The sequence below is a fragment of the Strix uralensis genome, chromosome 20, assembly GCF_047716275.1.
Source record: "Strix uralensis isolate ZFMK-TIS-50842 chromosome 20, bStrUra1, whole genome shotgun sequence".
NCBI lineage: Eukaryota > Metazoa > Chordata > Aves > Strigiformes > Strigidae > Strix > Strix uralensis.
In genome coordinates this window covers 10,135,595-10,158,438 of record NC_133991.1, presented here as the reverse complement: position 1 = coordinate 10,158,438, position 22,844 = coordinate 10,135,595, and the positions used below count along the sequence as shown (strand labels likewise).

General features: G+C 44.3%; 1 protein-coding gene and 2 non-coding genes across 8 annotated transcripts; 2 read left to right on the top strand and 1 right to left on the bottom strand.

Moving 5' to 3' along the window:
• Nucleotides 1-317: 317 nt before the first annotated feature.
• RAD51C (RAD51 paralog C) lies at nt 318-18,952 on the bottom strand. 6 transcript variants are annotated; one of them, XM_074890504.1, is made up of 9 exons: nt 18,774-18,952; nt 17,319-17,577; nt 16,895-17,061; nt 15,767-15,900; nt 12,856-12,987; nt 10,514-10,580; nt 6,881-6,941; nt 4,302-4,362; nt 318-633 (listed from the first exon to the last, which is right to left on the bottom strand). In XM_074890504.1, the coding sequence occupies exons 1-9, from the start codon at nt 18,889-18,891 to the stop codon at nt 532-534; spliced, it is 1,101 nt and encodes a 366-aa protein (XP_074746605.1). In that variant the 5' UTR covers nt 18,892-18,952; the 3' UTR covers nt 318-531. The 6 variants fall into 6 exon arrangements, 5 of the variants coding, with proteins under 5 accessions (XP_074746605.1, XP_074746606.1, XP_074746607.1 ...); XM_074890505.1 differs by lacking the exon at nt 18,774-18,952 and adding an exon at nt 18,489-18,683; XM_074890506.1 differs by lacking the exon at nt 4,302-4,362.
• Nucleotides 18,953-20,457: 1,505 nt separating this feature from the next.
• Nucleotides 20,458-20,671, top strand: LOC141952834 (small nucleolar RNA U3). The gene has a single exon (XR_012631781.1). It is a non-coding gene; the product is annotated as a small nucleolar RNA U3 (small nucleolar RNA).
• A 1,223-nt stretch (nt 20,672-21,894) lies between these two features.
• On the top strand, nt 21,895-22,108 carry LOC141952835 (small nucleolar RNA U3). The gene has a single exon (XR_012631782.1). It is a non-coding gene; the product is annotated as a small nucleolar RNA U3 (small nucleolar RNA).
• The last annotated feature ends 736 nt before the right edge of the window (nt 22,109-22,844 follow it).

The following is a 22,844-nucleotide window of genomic DNA, read 5'->3' as shown; positions in this document are numbered from 1 at the left end:
GTTCAAAACAGTGCTTTGATTGTCCTTGATCAAGGACTTTGCAGCAGGTAAGGGCTAATGCCCCCATCTGGCATAGCATTTGGGCTTGTATTTATCTTAAAGCATCCATCAGCAGCTCCACTGCCTTCTGCCCTGGTCTGAGGCATGTGAGCAGACTGCTGCACGAAACCTTGTTAAAATTCAGATACATGCAAAAGCAGATGAGTGATCGAGACCTGTGTCATTAAATGTACTGTATTAGATGCTCGCATTTCGTTGTTGTTTTACCCAGAGTTAAAAGAAGTAGTTGTATTCTCCCCCCAAAAACCTGAAGCCTCTTGTTGTAGAAAACATAGATTTTTATTATAAAATTAAGCCACACACAAAGGATTTTCCTGCGACATAAATTTGCATATTGCAGTCCTAATGTTAAAATAATGTCCAGAGCAGGAATTTAAGGCAGAGTCTCTCAGGCCACCTTTGGCTGCATGTTCAGTATGCAACTGTTCCCATGTAGCACACATTTTTTAACATTCAACTTCTGAATCGCTATTACTTTTCCTCCTCTCTCCGTGGCCGTTTGCGAGGGTTCATTTCAGTATCTTCTGCATTTTGAGTGACAGCTGGAGGCTGCACATCTCGGAAGCCATGAGACTGTAACATATAAGCAAAATCACGCGGTAACACTTCCATGGATATAAAGCATGAGTAACTAGTTCCCAGAAGATCAGAATAAGGTATGATGCTGTCATTTATTTTAGATGAGCGGCCACGGAACGTTTATAGACCAGGCTAAGGTCAGAACTGCAAGCTTTTCAACACACGTGCCAACTAGTAACTCTGTCTCCTCATTTTATTTTTTAACGATATTTTATTTTCACCAACCAGGCTATCATTTTCATTTTACCACTAATAACCCCTATGGCTACGAAGCACTGCTTTTCTGTAAATTAACCTATGTGCCTATTTAAATAAATTAAAAGCCAAATCCTTCAGCCCTTATTCAGGCTCCCACAGAAGCAAGGAGATGACTGGATTAATTGCCTCAGCCATTTTCAGAAACAAAACTGAATTTCTAAAACCTAGGGCATTTTTGTTTCATGCATCTACTTAATGAACTGAAAACATCAATGAGACGTTGTAGGAGACCAGCATTTCTGAATCAGTTTCTAGACTGCAAAGACTGTCCCAGCATAGTAATTTATGGGACACAATGGGATGAGAACCTTTAACTGCCAAAAACTAAATGTAGAAGTGAAAACTAGATGCTGCTACTCAGGAGAGAGCTTGAAGTGATCTATTTGGATTAGTGCCATTTGTATTTTCTGTTACCTTAGCTCACAGTTTAATGATTTTTAAAGATTTTACAATATGAAAGATTTGGAAAATCAGTTAGTTAAACATGTCATCAATGCAGATGGAGAAACTGCGCTGACATGTGAAGCTGCAACTGTCTTCCCATCTCCAGACAAATGCCGTGCAGGGAGCACTGCTGACAGCTCAGTGAAGACTCTCACTGCAGTGCAGACTTACAGAGGAAAAGGGGTTAATCAGAAAAAGAAATTGCTTTGGGGATCCTAAATGCTCACAGAGAGACAATGTGGGGATGAGAGCAGTTCAGGGAAGCTGACATTTTAGGTTGGTGCAGTGTGAAAAGCAGGTAGAATTACTATCAGACATGTGACTTTTCTAAAATGCCAGTGTGTCCCACACCAAGATCAGTCCAAAACAAAACCAAACCCAATCAAAATGTTTAGCTTAAATTTCCCATCTCTGTATTCCTATTTCTAAATGCCTCACCTCACACAGCCTATGATTTTAAAGGAACAAACAGCAAGAGGTGCCACAAGGGCAGAATTTGTGCAGTCCCTCTGCTATTATAAGCAACTCAAGTGTTATTCTAAATAGCGTAATGGGGAATCTTCAAGTTTAGTGTTTCACTGCTGCTTGCATCTAATCTCTGCCATTTCCCTTAGGCACAAAGGTGGATCTCTAGCCAAGAATCCACTTAATCCAGCATGCTAGACTCCCAGTGAAAGCATTCCAATGGTTATAAAGGCCAGAACACGATAAAGTAGGCTGCTTAGTATGGATGTTTTGCATTTAGTTAAAGGCATGTACCTTCTGGGCATAGCACCTCAAAAATACAAGAATTTTGTGCATATTTGTGAAGCTTATTGGTGTTTTTTAGATGGCGAGAATGTGGCTAATGGAACCAAGGACCTACAAAGCTCAGAGTCTGTGGTCATTTTGAACTGCTCTTTTAACATCTTCTGGTGTCTACAAACGCAGACTGCATCGAGACTGACAAAGGTAGATAGATGGCTTTACTACTTGAGCAGTATTCTCATTGCTAGTCTGGCAGACCCTCCACACTTCAGGGAAATACTGACAATTCCTACCCAGAAGATAGGTCCTGGGCCTCTGTCTTTCACGGTAAAATAATCAGGTCGCATTACCTGGGAAATTTAGGTGAATCAGATGATCTACTTACTCCCTCCTGCATAAATTGATTTACATTTCTGTACTCTGCATTTAAGAATGAATCCTTATCAGCCTGTGAAACAAACTCTCTTCCATTTGCTAGGTGCTCCACAGCTTCCACACTTGCTCAAAGTGGTGACTGACTTGCAAATATGCTGGAAAGGTCACAGCTGGAAAAAAACCTAGAGCTCTGTCACTAAATTACACGCTTCTCCACCGGCCCACAGGCGCTGAACAGCCAGTTTGTCAATGCTACCAAAGTACCTAATTTGCATAAGCCTAATCATCTTTGAGGATCTAGGCTTGAAGAATTTATTTTTTTAATTATCTTTTTTTGTATGCTGGTTATAGATAGATGTGCTAGATCAGATTTGGAAACATTGAACACGTATTTACATCTTCCAGTTTAACTACAGAGATGGGAATGAGAAATGATAACAGCAGACTGTTACCATCAGACCTCAATTTCATGAAAGAAACAGGGATAATACATTTCTTACTTACAGAAACCATATGCTGAAGCAGCTCAACAGGATTAAGGGAAAAAACACAGGGATAATCTTAAGTTTTAACTAATCTTTGGTTACGATACACTCTCAACTGTATTTCAAGATTTCAAGACTTCTGCATTCACACAGAAGAAGAGAGCATAGCTGTTTTATAATGCATATAAAACTGAAAGGAAAAGGCAATTAAACGGTCTTAAGATAAAATCCATCTGTTTGTCAGCTGGAGAGAAAGGGCTGCATACTCATATCACATGATCCAAACAACCTCGGGATGTAGTCCCACTTACCCTTCCAGTCTTTACAGAACTAAGAATATATGGATTTGCAGTATTTCTTCTGTCCAGGTGAATACATTCAGGAGTGCAAAAAACTGATTTCTGTTCAATAGTTTGAAGATCTCATCTTATGGCAGCATTAGTATCTGCAGAAAATGCTATGGCAACGTGTTTCCATGAGGACACACAGCAAATAGTTATGGCATGTACCTATGTATCTGACATTTGAAGATCTAAGAGTCGAGTGGTGGGCTTTTTTTAAGCCTAAATACAGCTTAGACAGTATGTTTTCTCATTAATATGTATCTAAGCACTCCACAAAAGAAAATAATCACAGGATTTAACTAGGCGTGAATAAGGACTCCAGCCATAAGCTGGAAGCTCCTCATATGATAGGGACAGAAGAGAAAAATCTGTATATATTGGCTGGTCATAGGGTCACCGGTAGGATGGAGCTATGGAAGAGATAAATACAACCTAGGTTATACCAGGCAAGGCACTTAGAGCAGGGACGTGGAAATATATATGGCACAAAGCACGGATAAGACCTCTGCAATACCATGTATGATTCTGGTCACCCTTGTCCTAAAAAGATAAACTCAACTGGAGCAGATGCAGAGAAGAGCCACTTGGGAAATGATGATCTACCCAACAAGGGAGAAAACAGCTTGGCTTGTTCAAGTCTCCCAGAATGAAGGCTCAGAGGGTGCATGACTGCTCTCTGTAATTGCACTCAGGCCAAAAGTTAACATCAAGGGCAGATAAAATAAGCAGTACTAGCACAAGAACAGATGGGGACAGGCTGCCTGTAAATTTGATCTGGAAATCAAAATGTTTTAACTCTAAGAGAACTAACATGCTGGGACATTTTTCTAAAGAGAAAAGGTGCAAAATATTCGTAAACCTAGCGACATCCCAGAATGCTTCAGAAAGCAACTGAAAGGTAACACTAAGAAAGCAAACATCATTCTCAGCTTTGTCTGTGTCTGAAAATTCCTTCACAGCCATCAATTTGCTCCCATCTCTGTATCTCCATCCCAAAAGAAATACTAACTGTAATGTGATATGGTATGGTTGACTCCTTCTGACTCGGCGATTTGTACAATGTTGCCAACCTGGTTAAACAAAAAACAGATAATTATGATTAGTGAATACAATAAGAAAAATCCCAAGTAACCAAATGACCGGACCCAAGTTTTCCCAAAGTCATGGGCTAGGTGACCACTGGCATTCTGATGTATGTATTTTCATATAGGTCATTTAAACTGTGTTTTATTCCCCAGCCTTACATGACTTGTCAGCTCAAATACAATGTAGACCTACTAGAAAGAGTGAATGATTAATTAGCCTTGTTTCATCACTGTATTTGATCACGTTTTTGGAACAATGTTCATTACGAATTAATTCCAAATGCCACTTTCTTCAAATGCAAACAAAAAAGGTGTTGAGCACAACTCTCTCCTACTCCATTAAGCAATCATTTGTTCACCGACCTCTCAACATTGGGAGATACCCTCAAGAATTCAAATACTTCTAGGGAGGTTTTTTCTAGAGATTTCACAAGCCTGTCAACATAACCTGCTGGATGGAGAATGAGAATAAGATGTTCTATTTCTAAGCCTGACCTTGCCACTGACATACAGCATAACCTTGAGAAAATCATTTCTCTTGTATTTCTCCTCTAACACTTGCTTGATTTTGTGCATTTAGACTCAAAGCAATGCATCCTGATTTGTGCTTATGCAGCACCTAGCCCAGTAATACACTTGCATAATATAAATAGAAGATTGCAAAGCTCAAAAGCAAGGGATTTTTCAATCAGTCCCAGGGCTGCTAGTCTGCACCATGCCCACCTTCCCAAAACTTACACTTATCTAAAGCCAATATAGAAAGTGTTCTGCTCTCTGTATCAAGACACCCTGCCAAAGATCCTGTTAATTATTTGTGGTTTTTTTTTCCTCCCTGAGGTGTCATTCTATTAGAGAGCACGTAATTACAGCCTGAGGAACACTGCCACTTCATATTAGCTACACAGGGAATTCCTCAGAACATTTAAGTGGTGGGTTATACTTTACAAAATAGCCCAAATTTGAAGCTGCAGAAGCCATACTTTTACAAGCGCTCAGCTAGAGCTCTGCTGCATGCCTCTGACTCAACAGGATCTTTTCTCACAGCAATGAGAACCCTTATAATTAAGCTCTGACATTTTCAGTCGTAGAGAGAAAGGAGACAGGTATCACATTTGGTCAAAGCACAATTGAAAAAAAAAAAAAAAAAAGGAAAAAGGCAAATGGCTTCTCAAATGGTCATCTTTGTGCCTCAATAACCTAATACGAAAACCAAGAACAAACCCATGATGGATCATCAGGTATAGTTAGTTTGTGTAAAAATGCAACAGAATCTAGCTATTTTTGCTTTTTACAATAGGAGTTGCTATGCTTCTGCAGGCCCCGCTCCATATTAGCTGCATATTTAGAACAGTAAATAAAACATGTTTGTCTATCTTTGGCTTGCTTTCTGGAACCTTGTATCCCCAACCTTCCTAGCTGTGTTGCAGAAGAAAAAAGCTCTTTACTTTTGATATATAAAATTAACTTTTCTTCACTCTGCAATCATTATGTTGATGCAACTTCTGTCTTATAAAGGCTGTTAACTAATCAGTGATGTTAATTTAATTCCAAATTAAACAGCCTGCTGTAATCGTTCTGCATTGCCTTCAAACTTAGAATTTAAAAAACAAAACTCCACAAGAATGTGTGGAGCTGCATTTTTCTTTCAAGTTTGACAAGCAAAACTACGCACAACAACATTCCAGCAGCATTTTTGTCCACTGTTTGCAGAAGATTAGGGAATTGAAAGAAGGCTTCTTAATCTCAAGTTGCTGCATTGTGATACTATATAGAAGACAAATTTAACTGACCAGGAAAGAGAAGTGAGCTTGCAGTATAGTGAAGAGGGGCAAAAAGAACCAGGAAACTTCTAGAAAAGATCTCATTGTAACAGACAGAACTTCATACTGGTTTTAGAAGGCTCATCCTCACTTCTTTGGGCTTCTAAAATCATCCTCCACATGTCAGCTCTGCACTGGGAGTAAATGCAGCTCTCATTCTGCCTCTCTGCAGGTCACTGTAACTTGGTATCTGCATAGCTGTCTGGTTTTGGAGAACCACCCTGCTGCATTCAGAAACAGAAAGGTCCAACAGCTGCCACTGAGGCCAGTAGGCCTATGGTCTGTCCTGAGAATCACTACTTAGGTGGAAAGCCTGCTTTGGCATCTTTGGCTTTGGACTGACTGGGGCTTAAAAGACTGAAACAAAGAAAGTCAACTGCCTGCCTGCAAAATGTATATAGTAAAAAAAAAAATATTTCTACTTAGCCACCAGATCCTAAATGGGTGTATCTGAGCACAGCACTGCAGCAAGTTGACCACAGTGAGAAGGAGGAGCATGACAGTTCAGCCCACACCATCTTAGGCTGAACTAGAAAGCTCTTCCTGAGCCTCAGAAGCCTGGGACGTGACAGACCAAGGCCAAAAGTCAAATTCAAATCCCTGCTTGCCCATTAGGGCCAGTCTGAAAAAGATTCTCAAATGTCCCATTTGTCAGTACCTTCCTGGCCTACATTTTCACTTACCTCTGACTGTTGTCCCAGTGAAAGATTAAACGGACAGTAGCAGCATGTCCCCAGCTTTCTCCTGGGTGAACAAAATGACAGGCCATTTTATTTATCTCCTATAACAGCAGCATCATCAGTAAACTGAACTGAAATTAGACCAGTCTTCCAAAAAAACCCATGATTAAAATATATACACCTTTCTTGCAGTAATGAATCACATCATCTTCATATGTGCAAGGATTTCACAACTAGTTTATCAAATATACTGAGACAAGGAATAACCTCTGTACTCACAGTGTTTTACAGAAAGCTTGATGCAATACTTCCATATATGTAGAAAGATTTTATATATACCTAATAAAGGACAGGTTCTAGACAAATCTTGAAAACAGAGGCACCATGAAGAAAAGATTTTTCTAATTACTACTGAAGAAGTCTAGTGAGTATGTCTAAATCCTACTTCAAAACTGTGATATTCTGTCTCTCAGGCATAATTATGAGCAAACATCACTCCCTTTGGGATAGAAGCTTTGGGAGAAAGTCAATGATTATTAAAGTATTAAGGGCCCCTGAAGCAGTCTTCTGCTTCTGACAGCAAAATGCAAAAGAACACAACCAAAAGCAAGGAGCGGGGGGGGTGTGGAGGAGAGAGAGAAGTTTGGATCATTATCCTATTTCAGGGGAAACGATCCTACCGTTTCAGTTCACACCTGACCACAGGATCAGTCAATTTACAGGCAGTTTTATTGGGTGTTTTCCTCTGTTTATCCCAGGAGACAGTCAATAGTCCCAAGATGGATGGCATTTTAAACCAGCCATTTTGGTTAAGTGCTGCTGCAAGCCTCTCCTATTCACCTCCACACAGCCCTGTAACTTCTGAATCACATGCTGGTCTCCATCATGTCACCAGCCCCATGTGCCCTATGTGCTCTGGTATTCCTTATAGCACAAAGAAAACAAATGATTCAGCTGTAATGGAGACCTAGACCCTCTAGGCATCTTGCCAGACTGCGCTCCACTATATCTAAATTGAGATTAAAGATTTTGGCTATCAGATATGGTTCCGAGTCAGAGATCAAAACACATTTTATAATGGGTACAAATTCCACACCAGAATGTTTCCAACTGTATCGAATATGAGAGAAAAATGCTACTGTAAAAAGAGATATTTCTGAGTTAAACTGGCTGTAGATTAATATTTGACCTCCTTTCTAAATATATCTAGTAGAAATGTCTAGGAAACCCAGCTTAGCTATCACTAGTGGGAAAGAAGCTGTCCCCTTCATAAAGCTCTTGACTTAATACCTTGCAGCATCTGTGCTTTTTTTTTTTTCCCCCATAATTAAGAAATTCCCTTCTGCTAAGAAGCTGAATAAGGATTTAGAGATTAATGCTCTTCTGAAATCTTAGAAAAGGCTGTTTCTGCGGCTTAGCAATCAACAGGGAAAAAACCTATTTAGGGGATGCAATAGGATTGATTTTACTTGGGGTTTTGCTGTTGCACCCTCCTCCAATAGTTTCTTTGGCTACAACTGACCATGGAGGAGTAGGATGTTCTTTAGTCTTTATGAGGAGACTGTCGAAATAGCATTCCCTCAGAGTGGGTCGTAAAAAGGACCTTGTAATGCACCAGCTCAACACCTGCACTGAGTCTATGGAGTAGATTCCCATCAGAGTGAAAACAGCTTTGTACCACTCTGAAATGCTCAACTTGAGACACTGCTGTTTAGGATGAGGGCAATATATCTCTTAGCTTAAACATTTTACCAACTGGTACAGAGTTTCATTTTTGCAAGAGTACACTACTCAGTTTAATAGTACTCTGCTGCTACACACACATTCTGGTGACAGTCACTATCGGTTTATGGTCAACATGAGGTTATGTCAAATTAAATGTTTGTAAAAGAAAATATGCACAAGAAAATACATGATATATTTGAATTATAGCCTACTCTGAATGTCTTCACATTCTTCACTGTCCCTATGACTCAATAAACACAAGAGCTCTCAAGCAACACTGGCTATTGAAAAAAGACAGAATCTATTAGCTTTAATTGAGTTTGTAGCCAAAAAGGCTGCCAAAAATAATACATCAGAGAGCAAGAGGCAAAAACAACAAAAAGGGTCAGATACTGGAAGCTGGGTCTCTAACTGCATGCACAGCTCAAAATTCCACATTCTTCACATTCTCAAAGGAGATGGTCTGTATTTGTTCATTTTATCTCATATCTGTGCCGAATGGTTCGATGCCTGTACAGACTCCGAGAACATCTTTGCCTTTGTACTGTCCCCTTCTGCCTCCCCTCCAGAACAAGGGAATCATTACTTAGTTCACAGGAACTGAAGCTGTGGACAGAGAATTTGTGCCCTTTAAGCCCATCATAACACAAAGTTACAACCTGAAATGAGATTTAAACGCTGAGCTTTTTCCTAATTTGTCAAAATCTCTGCTTCAGAAGAACTGTTCTATTTTCCCCTGCGACCGCAGCAGAAGAGTCTGCATGAAGACTCATGAAGAGTCTCATGACAGGGAAAAATGGAGCAGCCTGTAAAAAACACTTAAACTCACTATGGGCAGGCTGTAGTTGAGGATCCCACACAGAACTTCCCTCTACATCGTAACTGTAGAGAGCAATGGGTAGAGAGTTCCAGCTATGCAGCAAATATGAAACGCCTTTGCAAATAATTAATGGAATGTGTTCAAGTGTAATAGCAAAATAAACAATTTCAACTGTTTTGGAAAGGCAGTGAATGATTCTCAGGGAATTTACAAATCTGCAGCACAGTTTGAGGTGTGGAACCATTAAGCTGTGTTCTTCTCTTAGTGCTTTAACCTGTTCATCACCACATTCCTGCTAGAGATTTACTGCCCCCAGGACCACCCCTACATTTTTTGATGATCATTCACTAGCCAATTTCAGTCTAAATTATATGATTTATCAGAGGTTTACTTATTATTTAAATAGCTCCAGCTTACCCAGCCCACTTTTGGCAGAAATGGATTGGGAGACAATCACATAAACAGCTCAGCCAGCATATAGGATGAGGCAGTGACCTCCAGGAGGGGTAGTGGCCTCCTTAGCTGACACAGCTGCAGCTGGAACAGAGGTAACTCCACAGCCCAAGATCCTCAGGGGAAGGCTGCAATACATTAGCTGCACGTCTCAAAACCTACTTACTCAGAGAGTTCTTAGTGCTTCCCCATAAAGGGTGATTCAGTCATCTTAAGGAATAGTGATAGATCTAATATCAAGTTTAGTATTAAAAATTTTGGTTTAAAAAGGAAAAAAAAAAAATCCACCAACGCTCTCAAACTGTGAGTTTCTGCCATCTAAAAATGTCATGACTTTTAAAAATATTTGTAATCGCTTTTCAAAAATCTAACCAGGATTCTAATCTGCACACCATGTTTGAGTTTAGACTAAAATTTGATAGTTGCTAATTATAATCACAATGCTGACATAGATAAGTATTGCTGTAGAGTTCCACAACGCTAGCAGTTCCAGATGGGTCTAATATTTTCACCATGGATTCTGCTACACTGCAGAAATTCAGCAAACAATTTCATTTTCTTTGTACACAATGTCAAAAGAAAGGAAGTCATATATTTGAAGATTAAATCAGTTTTCAACTCACAAGCTAAACACCTACCTAAAGCAGGTACCAGTGTTGACTGGCTTTGTCCAATCCTTGTTGTCATTTGGTTTGTCAGAACTACCTAAAAGAGGAAAACAGAAGCAAACAAGAAAATCTCCAGAAAAGAAGCATACTTGTGGGAGGAAAGAGGGATTTTTCAAAAAGCTTAGCAATAAACTAGTTACTCAGGCAAAATTCTTGCCAACTGCAATGAAGCTTCCGTGTTAACAAGAAGAAACTGTAGAGGTGCCTCATCTTTTCTCAATAGTCAAAACAAAATAAGACAACCCTGCAAAATATATTTTCAGTTTGCATGGAAGGTAGATTTCTTTCATTCAACCTAAATTTCTCCCTTCCCAAGGAATGCAAACTCTACACAACTCATATATTCCACTGTATTTGTACTAAATACTGTTTGGATCTATATTCAGATGCACGTGACTTGTACTAGCCCTCTTTATAGAGATAGATTTCAGTCACTGTGGCATAAATGAACTTGGTGGTGCTGCTCAAAACATGCATAAGCCTAGTGATTAACAGAATATCTGCACCTTGTAGTCTAAAAATGCGCAAGTGGGTACAATACAAAGCAGAATGAAAGTGAACAGACAGAGCGGGGGAGTGTTTTCGCAGCACGAATCACTCGTAGGAGGTTCACAGACAGTCTAGGTTAGATCCCTGGTAGAAGAGGGGGTGGGTGAGACAGAAAAGAGCCAGGAATATTAATTGCAAAGTTCATTAAAAATGAAAAATAAAAAATTGTACCTATCTTAAACCCTAGGGGTTTTCATTGTTTGATGTGCTTGTATGATTCTTGCTTGAACAGTTAGAAAAGTGTGCGAGAGCAGGCAGTTCCACTGAGCATGCAGGGCATTTACACACCTGAAAGCCCCAAGACATATACTGCTTATTTGAGAGAGGTAACTCATCGCATATGGACTGTAACAGCCCCAGGTAGGCTCCCCATCTCACTGCTGGAGAAGGGCTGCTCTGGACATCCTAGCACAACCCACTGAATTCAGCTTTAGAAACCAGAGGAACTTACACCCCACCACGTTAGAGCGTTCAGGCTGCCTGACTTTGCTGCCCGACAAGCATCTCTGGCACACAAGGTGAATTTAGACTGCTTGGAACTACATGGAACTAACTCAGAACCTAACGAGAGGGCCACTCTGAGCTAAACCATTGCTGAAGCTCTGTGATTGATCACTTCTTTAGCAAGTGTTTCTTTAGCAAGCGTTTGTACTAAACCGCTCACTTGTTCAATGGAAATAAGTTATACGTGTTTCCCTTGACCACAGGTAGAAAGACTGTACAATGACACCTGCTCTTGTTCAAGGTCACCAGGTACCCAATTTATGAGTGAAAGTGCTCAGTAAACTGGAGGCTCTGGAAATCCAGCAGCCATATAACATTCATCTCCCTTGGTACCCACAGCAGCAGGAAGAAGCTTCACAATTCATGGCAGGGCGAGAGAGGGGGAACGCTTTGAGCAGCAAGGCCAACCGCCTAACCCCAGCGGAACGTAGAGCTGCGCTCCTTCCCTTCCTGCAGCTATCAGAGGAAGCACAAGGGCAGGCTTATTTTTAGCGGTTAGGAACAAAAGCCAATTGAACAAGAGAGTTGTGGGTGACAAGGTTGCGAGTCACCTGGAAACAATTACAGGCACAAGCACCATTTTGAGACTCTGTAAGCTCCAATTCCTAAACAATGCTTTTCTGAGCTGTAAAAAACTTGCCAAAACAACTTCTGGAACAGATGTAGCTTCTGAGTGCCATCTGCTGGCTACGTGGCTGCAGATCTGCTGGCCTCCATATTGGCGTAAATGCTGTAGAAACAATGCCCAGGAAGGAAGCTATGGGTTTCCATGGATGCCAGAAGAGCAAGCCAAACTAGCAGATAAAGTGGTTTTCCTCCCTAAGAACAGTTCCTCCACTAAGGCTGTGGTTTATTTTTAAACGAAGAGTGGAAAGTTATGTTGGAACTGCTAAATAATCTGATGTGTTTTAATGTGCACACTTTGTAGGCAGAAGTCACCAAAGGAGCATTCCTTGTCCAACTAAATCATTAAAGAAGATGATGTGAAACAGCATGACAAACTGATACCCTACCATTTAATTAAGATCCATGGGATGCTTTTAATGAAAATTTTACTTATTTTGGCAAGTCTAGGAATTTTTCACCTAAACAGATTTGCCTGTGCGATCCATCTATATTTACTAGCCAACTTGGCAAGCACGAATGTAGAGGACATTCTTGCAGTTTTATTTTGCTATTTACAGACATCTGCTTAATTCTTTGCAATGTATTTATTCCAAAGTAGCATCTTTTGTGATTTAAACCTGCCATAGACTTACCGCTGATTTATGATCGTTTGCTATGATGATCAGCTGTTGTGCCAAACCGTTCAAAAGCCTTGTTCGGAGCGAGAGGTCCTCGAAGTCATGGCGAAAAGGAAATGCAATTCCATCAACCACCACCAGCCGGACCTAAATGCAGAAGAAAAGGAAACACTACCATTACTATCCTACAAAGAAATGACAAAAAGCAGTTAAGACCTCTTTTTAAGTGCACTGGAATGTTTTATAGATAACAAACTTTTATTTCTCAGTCACACGTGCATGACTGCATCACAGCCACTGTCTCACTCTCTCTCCAGGAGACAATCAGCACCCCACAAGAGTGTGGGGTAAAGAGCCTCTAGCTCCAAACGCAGCAGTACACTTGCTAAGAGCAGTACTGCACTGTGCACAGATACCAGCTGAGACCATAGCTGCGCTAGTTTAAACAAAATGCTGCACTAAGCTCTCCCGTTAGTTAACTCAGCACAGAGCTGCCCTTCTGACTGTTCCCAGTTTCAGAGCTCACACACTTAGAGCTAGCTGACTGATCCCTGCAGCACCTGGTACAGAATACAAAATAACAAAGCTGGACTTAAAGCCTTGCGCAAGAGAAGCTGGAGGAAAAAAATATTGTTAAACACCAGAATTGTACTTCAATCAACTCTCCATGAACACTAATTTATTTCACTTTCTCCCTCAAAAATTAAATCCAAACCAAAATTAGAATACATGCTGTCTGTAGTCACTGTTAAGATAACTCATCTGATTCTAAGGCTCGTATCAGTGATCTATCTTAGAAATACGAATTTTAAGAGATGCTTAAAGATATTCCAGACACCACGCCATGGAGCTGAGTATCTATCTTGCCTGAAGATGTTTGCTTTGGTGAATTATTTCTTTTGTAGCAATCATTAGCTGGAGCTAGAGCACAATGCCGCTGCTGGCTCATCACCCTCAAGACACTATATAAACATTAGTCTGGGATTTTGATTTATTCTAACTTCATTTGTTGTAGCTGTTTTGATGACCCAAGTTTGTCTGAAATACAGAAGGGAGACGAACAGCCTTACAGTGTCTGCATGTTCAGATGTCACTCAAATCCTAGGTATCTACAAGTTCCTGCATTAATGCACAAGACAACAAACTGGAAACAACACAAGAAAACTGATTTTCTATATTATTGATTTAACTAATTACTGAGAAGTTGCTTTGGGTCTGGAACATACAAGCCTGCAGCAAACATCCCTGTGAAATAGCCCTGGGTCTCCAACTGAAAAAAATCATAATTTGAAAAAGATTAAGTAGTTAGGATTAAAAGAAGACGTTCTTCTGTTCTCTCATTTTTCCTCCTTCCTGCAAATTCTCATCTATGAGCCTGTACATCTTCCTCATGCATAATTTTTTGACTTTAAGAACAATCAGTTTAACAGTATAAACATGACTCATGCCAGAAAGGAATATATATATAGTTATGTAACTTGCCTATCAGATGAATATGTCCAGGTAGGATGTAATTTAGTTTGCTTTCTCCCAGTTGCACTTATTACAAAGACCAAACAAGTAGACTTAAAGTATTCAAGAGTAGGCTATGTAGAGAAAGCTTGATGACACATGCCTTCTCTGTGTTAGTTTGTCTCTACTAGACCTTAAGGAATTAGGTTTGTTATGACAAGAATATTTTCTAACATAGTCTTTTTCATATTACTGTTCTTTCTCATATTATTAACAAGATCTCAACCCAATTCATATTTCCAAATGACACTCTGTATGACCATGTCTCTCTCAAAAAAAACCTAAAACCTGGAGGTTTCCTGTGGTCCCAGTCTCAGCTCCAGGTCTGCACAGAGGGATCAGGCTAGTTTTAATGAGAGCTGGACTGCAATAAGCAATCTGTCAAGTCACTTATAGCCTGTCCAAGGAATCACCAGAAGGTCTTACAGTTCTCCTGCAACCTTCAGTATTTCAGGCTCCAGGCCAAGCACAGATAATCAGCACAGATGGTACCAGAGAACTGCAGCCCAATGTAACTGTGCTAATGAAGCCATGTACTTTCCACAAGAGCAAACACAACAGGGCACCGTTAGTACCTGGCAGGGAAAGGGAAATACCAGACTACACTAAGCAAAAGTAAGACTTCCATCTGTGCTTTCAAGAACATAGCAGCTTCCAAAAATTGGAGTGATACGCAAAAGACAATCTAACTCAACAACACTGATTTGCGCTCTGTTAGAATGAGGCACGAGTCACCTTCCCCAGATCCTGTTAGCGAGTGATCTGCTGTGCACAATCTAGAAATCTGGAAGGGAGGTGGTGAAAATCTGCCTTACAATAGCATTTCACTAAGACACTAGGTACTAGGAAACTTTTTGGCTGTAGTCCACCCAAGAGTCAAGCTGCAGGCTCTCGTTGCTTGTAGCAACGGAAGATGTGTTGGAAAGAAGAAGAGTCACTTTCTGAATGCCAAGATGGTGCCAGGATGCTTCTGGTCCTCAGTGATCTTCTAGGACAAAACAAATGGCCCTAGGGCTTTCTGATCCCCCTGCACCATGGGCATCACACGCACACCTGGCTCAGAGACTCTTTTGTAAAGCAGTTTGGTGACGATTCATAATGCAGCGCTCACAGAAACATAACAACATGTGGCAACATAGATCCAGTATCCTTGCCTCAAAGTGGAGATTCGGGATGATGGCAGCAGTGGTAGCAAAAGCAAATTACTCTCAAGAGTAATTGGGATGGGAATAAAAAAGCAAACAAGCAAGCAAGCTTTACATTTGTAGTCTGGCATCGGCCAATATATTACTGCCAAACTGATGAGGTACCAAGGTGTTACTCATGTTACTCTTACTGTAACAGATGAACATCCTTGAAAATCTTTAGTGTGAAGATGAGTGATACCTTCTGATAAGTCTGCAATAACCCTTACCTTTGAATGCTCTGAAAGAAAGTCTGGGAGGAGGTAGACCTGTGCAAGAAGCTCTATGTAGTCACGGCAACGGAAGTAATATATGTGAGAAAGGATACTTTCAAGAGAGAAAGTCTCCAAAGCTTTCAGATTATCTGAGAACAAATAAATAGATGAGTAAATGAGTCAGAAGTCTGCACTAGCATACTGCATCATTCTACCAAACTATGCCTTCCACATATAGTAACAGCAAAACCCCCAGGAACAGAAACAGTCAAGGTAAAGAGTGTGAGGAACACACCTTCCATCTGGCTTGAAAGTCAAGAAGGTGGTGAGCAGATGCTATCTCAGCATTTGCACATAGATACCAGAGCCTCCAAGGGAGTACTCCAAAAATGAAAAATTTATTTCTGAAAAAAGAACTTTTCCAGTAAATAATTTTCAAGCCAGAACACTACCAGTGGACAACAGTGACTATTAATCATCCATTGTTTAATGTACAGGCAGTAGCTCATTTAATATGCTGTCCTTTTACCTCTGTTCAAACAGAATTTTGCTGCATAAAATACTCTAAGAGTAACATAAAAGTTGTGTCAGCATCCCCAACACACTGATGGCCTAAAGAATAAAACTCTTCATTAAATGCAACCTGGCTATATTGACCTTATGAAGGAGCTGAATTCCAGCTACAGTTTTACAATATGGGGCTTCAGCAGCAACATTGCCTTAAGATATTCTGCCATTCCTCTTCTCTCTCCCCAGCTGCTCTTCCTGTCCCTGCGTCACAGCACATTATCCCTCAGTTTTGCTGACAGAATTGTGTTTGGGTTTTCAATCATTAAAGTGCTAAAAAAAAAAAAAAAAAAAAAAGCAAAAGCCAAAACCCCCACATACCTAAAAAAACCCATAAATCATCATGTGGAAAAATAATTATTCTTAAAGTAGATCAGCTCAGTCTGCAGCATGGCTCCACATACTGAGGCAGTTCAGGGTATGATACAAACAGGTGGAAATAAAATGCTGGCAGCAAGAACTCCTTAAGCCAGCACTGCTGCTGAAATCCCCAAACTGTAAAACTGCAGCCTACGAGACACAGGTTTCACTCAAATCCTAGCCTGCTAGGCAGAGAGAAACAATTTAGCAGCGTACCTTCTTCTTGATGAGCTTCAGCAATAAGCTGGCAATGCTGCACACAGGCAGTGGCAATCTCCACTACTCTGTCTACCATAAAGCTGCCTTCAGTATCAATGAACACGGCTTCTCCCGCTACGCCCCCAAAGCATTCTGGGATCTGCACGTCTACCGCCAACTGCATACTGCCACGGGAAACAGAAAAAAAGATAAATATTTACATCACAAAGCTCTCCCCTCCCAAATCACTCCTGAAGTGACATTTCTGCTGAGGAATACGTGGAACAGGAAGCAGTACAGCCATTATCATGATTATATTTATAATGTTGTAGAAGAATCAGAGATTGGAGTCATGACAACGAGAAAAATGAAGTCTATGTAGTTTAACTAAACAAAGAAAAGTGACTCTCAGTCACACAAAAGTAGTCTCAAAATAAAATACCATAGCTGTGTTTTCCCAACACCAGGTGCTCCACAGATCTCGGTGATTTTTGTTAGTTGCACACCACCTCCCAGAATATTGTCTAGTGCTGAACAAAAGGTGATGATGCAGCCCTGGGCTTGCTCTTCTTCCAGAAGTTCCAGTGCTGTGCACTTTCTGGTGGCGCCTGATCCCCCAGCAGTCCTTGTTGCATCCCCGTGACATTCCTGCCTCACAACCTGTAATGCTTCCAATGCCTCTTCTTTGGAGATCCCAATTTCTAGAAAAGTCAAAACCATGAAACGCTACCTTATTTTTATAAACAGTGATTTATTTGAAGTGTGAAGAGATAATTCATCTTGTTTGACAGAACGTGATCATTCTGCAGGGTAACATAAAAATATTAATCCTTTTAACATAATGCTAGCAAAACATCTCTGGAACTAACGATGTGATTTTCAAAAGAACCCAGAGCAATGACGCCCTGCGTTCAGAATTCAGGTGGCAGAAAGCTATCCGCAAATGAAAAAAAAAAATCAAAACTGCTGTTCATTGACGTGGATGAAATGTGGCAGAGCAACTCACCTATTCTGCACTGAATGTGCTATCATATTAATTTCATCTGAAGCGAATAAGGTCCTGAAAAAGCAGTCAGGTTGCAGACTAGTAAGTGACAGTGACACCTACTGATCTTACTCTGAATTCTCAGGGTACTGCAGGGCTGAGCACCTTATGCATCATTTCCAGATCTGAAACTCAGACGGAGTAGCAGAGAGATACCTGCAAACATCTCTGTGTGCCCATCTGTATACACACATCCCCGTCGGGATCCAGCTGCTTCACCTGGATCTTCAAGGCACAACTATTACCACATATTATTATAGATAATAAAACTATCGGTAATCAAAATTGTGATACACTTCTTACAATGGCTGTGCAACTCCTATTTCAGCTTCTTAAAAAAGGCAACCTTCTGGCTTTGTAGAAGTTTGTTTTGTTTAAGGCATATACAGCTGGGGAAAGAGGAAGGAGAGAGACAGAATCCTCCTGGTTTTCTTTTACTGTATCCTGTTTGCATCTATCACGCAGCGTATGAAGGCTCTTTTATCAGAATCGGTTTGGGTTTTTTTTCTTCGCTTAGGCACATGTGAAAGTCAGTAAAATTTACTTTGCCCATTTCTCTGGACTCACCTGAGGCCTCCGTGACACTTCCCAGGGGAGCTGCCACTTCAGTGCACCCCAAGTGCCTCATCTACCCGCCCCACTTCCTAGGCATTAACCGTTTAAATAAGCGAAGCCCTCCTCAACCCCCGTCCTCGCTAATAAGCTACTACGAAAGTTCCGCGGAAGGGGGAGGGTTGGGGAAGGGCTGCGGGGAAGGCCTGCTCGCAGCGGGGATGCCCCGGGGGAAGCGGCCTGCGGGGACACGGGCCGCCGGGCGCGGAGCGGCCGGCAGCGGGGACGCCCCGCCGGTACCTTTGCTCAGCCCGCAGGGGCCGGTCTCCAGCAGCTCCTGCGCCGTCTGGAAGCCGGCGGCGACGAGCCTCGCCCGCAGCGCGGGGGCCAGCGGGAGGCCGCCCACCGCCCGCTGCATGACGGCGGCGGCCCCGCCGCCTCCGGGCCGCCCTAGGCCGCGACAGGCCCCGCCCCCTCCGCGCCGGGCTGGCCCCGCCCTCCCGGGCGCGCGCGCACCGCCCTCGGGCGGGAAGGGCAGGAGGCGGCCGCGCATGCGCGACCCCGCGGAGCCGCGAGGCCGTGGCCGCGTGCCCTCAGGCGGGTGAGGCGGCTGCGGGCGGGCTGCGGAGGAGGGGGCGCGGCCCGGGGCCGTCGGTTGTGGGAGAGTGGGCAGAAACGGCCACAGGGCCGCGGGGGCCGCAGCAGCCCTGCCCCAGGAACGGGGCTGGCTGTGTGCTGGCTTCGTGCAGCCAGAGAGGCCTATGTGAGGCCTACGTGCCTGGCAGGTTCTGGGGGTGTCACTGCCGTCCCCCGGTTGTCACCTCGCCCGTTTCCCCCTTGGGACTGCGTTTCCCCGGGGCCAGGCCTTGCCCACTAACAGCCCCTCATCGGCGTGTCTGAGGCGCAGGCAGGAGGGCACAGTGCTTCCACCATCCATCTTGCAATTCATCTGGAGGAAACAGCTGTAACTGATTGTGTCAGCTACTGCAGGTCTTGAAGTCAAAAAGAAGTTCTTTGAGCTGTGGCGTTTTGTAGCTTCATTACTTTTCATGCCTTTCCCTAGTTTTGTGGAGGAAAGAAGATGGCTCATGCTCTTCCAATTCCCTGCCCAGTCCAGCTTGGAAGTATAAAAGGTGATTCCTTGGAAGCTCAGCTGCATGAGTCTGTCAGACAACGAAGCTATGTGAAAGTGAAGAACCTTCTGAAAAAAGGTAAAAGCTAAATTTAGACAAGTGCTGGCAGAAAAGTTTTACTTTTTCCTGTATGCTTATATTTGTGGTAAAACCCAGTCAGCATAATATCTGTATAAGGGAATTCTGTTTAAAAAATGTAGTTGACCTTTTCTGGTAAGTGGCACTAATGATTGCATTAAAAAAATTTATAAGTGAGTTGGAAAAAAAAGTAAGCTTTTGGCTGTAAAGAAATGATTGACGCATTGTGAAAGTAAAATTCTGAAAGCCTACTTTAGGAATATACCCTTTAAATGGGATTTTAATGTTAATTCTGGTTGCAGAATGCTTAAGGTATGATTTAGGTACTGGTATTTTTGGCACCTAGAGTTCTAGCTACATGTGAACAGGGAATTTTGTAAATGAAACCTCATTTAATCCAGTTTTATTTCGGGTTTAATATCAAGACCTTCAGCAGCAGTGGCTGTCCGGGTCTGGCGGTGGGCGGGGCGGAGACTGCGCGGGGCGGGGCGGGGCGGTGTCCGCGCACTGCCGGGCCGAGAGCGGCGCGTCTGATTGGTCGTTTTCTGCGCATGATGCAAATTAGGGGGCGTGTCCCGCCGATCGTGCCCGCGCCGCCGTCCCGTGGGGCGCGGGGCCGCCCCGGGGGTCCCGGGTGGCGGTTCCGCGGGGCGCGGGCCGGGCGGGAGCGCAGGGGGGGTGTTGGCGGCTGGCGCGGGTGGGTGAGGCGGGGTGTCCGTGTGTTAGGGGTGGGTGCGCGGCGGTGGGGCGGCGGTGTGTGGGGGTGTTGTGTCAGGACTATACTTTCAGGGATCATTTCTGTAGTCGTTGACTAGAGGAGAGTGATCGTCCTTGTCCGGCGTCACAAGCCACGAGGAGGAGCGAGGCGCTGTCTCCTGAGCGCGAGGCGGGCGGGCGGCGCTGCGTGTGCGGGAGCCGCCTGTCATCGATGACCGTTCGCGGTTCCCTTGTTGGGTTCCGTGAGGGAGAGAGCGCGGGCTGAGTGGTTTGTGGCCCTTTTTTTTTAAGGTGGTTCTAAAAATAGATGAGTTTCCCTGGTTTGTGTGGCGGGTGGTTCTCTGCGAGTAAACAGTTCCCATTGGCACGGAGACTCCTGGCTGCCTCCTGCGTCCCCATCCCGCCGGTATTTTGGTTTCTCACCACCCCTCAGTGGATTTCCGATAGCAGTGGCGGTCCGGGCTGCGGGCGGTTTTAGCTTTAAATGCCCGAGGGGATTGAAGATTGTTGTTCAGCGAAGAGAAATGCTATGAGAAGTTGTTAACAGCCGGGTGTGCAGGGCAGGCGATGGTGTTCTCGAGCTGTCCGTGGTGACGTGGTGGGTGCTGTGGAGTTGTTTGTGATGAACAGCTCATCGGACAGTAACCAGGGACTGGGGAGAAACTGCTCAGGATTCGCTTTTCCTGACGTGTTGTGGGAATCTGTGTGGCTCAGGCCAGACCTGGAGCGTCGTAGACATTAACCACTCTGAAGGGGGTTACGGAGATGCTGCTGCTGCTGTGCTCTTCGTCCTGCAGTGCCGTGGAGGATGGGAAACAGGTTGGGTCCTGGGGCCACAGGGTGTCTGCTGGGGTGGGGGAAACTGCGCAGCGTTGTGTCGACACTACGGCGTGGTCCTTGGTGCCCAGGCTGGGTCCAGAGATGTAGAGGACAGCGATCAGCACAGTGGAACTCTGTGGGCTTGTTCGAGTTGGTACGTGAGCGGAGCCTGAAGGTGTTGAGCCTGGGTAGCCCCTGGAAGCGCTGAGAGCGGCAGGCAGAGCCGTGCCGTGCTGCCCGGTGGCGCCTGGGCCTCTCCTCTGGTGCGTGGGGCGGCGGAGCGCGGACGGAGACGGTCGTCCGTTGTGTCATGAAAACTGCAACAGCCCGGCTCGCGTGGGTGCAGCCCCCGCGCGGGGCGGTTCGCTTGCGGGGCGCTGGCCGTGCGGGCCGGTACTCGCGGGGGCGGGGCCGTCTGGGCGAGCGGCGCGTGTGATTGGTCGTTTTCTGCGCATGATGCAAATGAGGGGGCGTGTCCCGCCGATCGTGCCCGCGCCGCCGTCCCGTGGGGCGCGGGGCCGCCCCGGGGGTCCCGGGTGGCGGTTCCGCGGGGCGGGGGCCGGGCGGGAGCGCGGGGGGGTGTTGGCGGCTGGCGCGGGTGGGCGAGGCGGGGTGTCCGTGTGTTAGGGGTGGGTGCGCGGCGGTGGGGCGGCGGTGTGTGGGGGTGTTGTGTCAGGACTATACTTTCAGGGATCATTTCTGTAGTCGTTGACTAGAGGAGAGTGATCGTCCTTGTCCGGCGTCACAAGCCACGAGGAGGAGCGAGGCGCTGTCTCCTGAGCGCGAGGCGGGCGGGCGGCGCTGCGTGTGCGGGAGCCGCCCGTCATCGATGACCGTTCGCGGTTCCCTTGTTGGGTTCCGTGAGGGAGGGAGCGCGGGCTGAGTGGTTTGTGGCCCTTTTTTTTTAAGGTGGTTCTAAAAATAGATGCGCAATTTCGAAATAAGATGGGAGTTGATCGAGCTGTGGGAGGGGCCCGTCCGCGCCGCGGAGGGGACAGAAATAGACTTGCCGCTGCACAGAGTCGAAGTCGGAGAGAGCTGCGGCTTCGTGGGGTGCTGCCGAGGTGCTTTTGTGCTGTCGGGAGCGGTGGAGAGCGCCATGGGGCCGGGGGGACCCTGCTCTCTTCCCCGTCGCCTCGCGCAGTCCCGGGAAGGCCGGTGGCTTTGGGGGGTGCAGCCTTGTAGCCCGAAGCAATGTGTCTCATCAAGCACAAGGACCACTAATCACCGGCTGCATTAAATATAACCAACCAATAGCAAGTGGAACGGTAATTACTGACCAACGGGGGTAAACTTAGGTTTTTACTAATCATGTCATAGATAAAAGAGGCTGTAGTTCCTTTGTGTGGCGTGCCAGCTTTGTGGAATTACCCCCCAGCACCCCTCTTTGTGCAGGTCTGTTTAGGAGGTGTTGTGCAGCTGTGTTGTGTCTTGACGTGTTTAATTTGTCCTGTTCTTGTTCCTGTTATCTTCAAGAATAGGCCCCAATAACTGTCTTACCTTCAAACCCCTTTCTTCTTCACAAAAGCACCAACCTTCAGCAATGTCTGCACATTCCAGAAGCTGTATTGACACTGACCTCATTTATTCTCAGTAAAATGTTTAGCAAGACGAAAAAAAATGT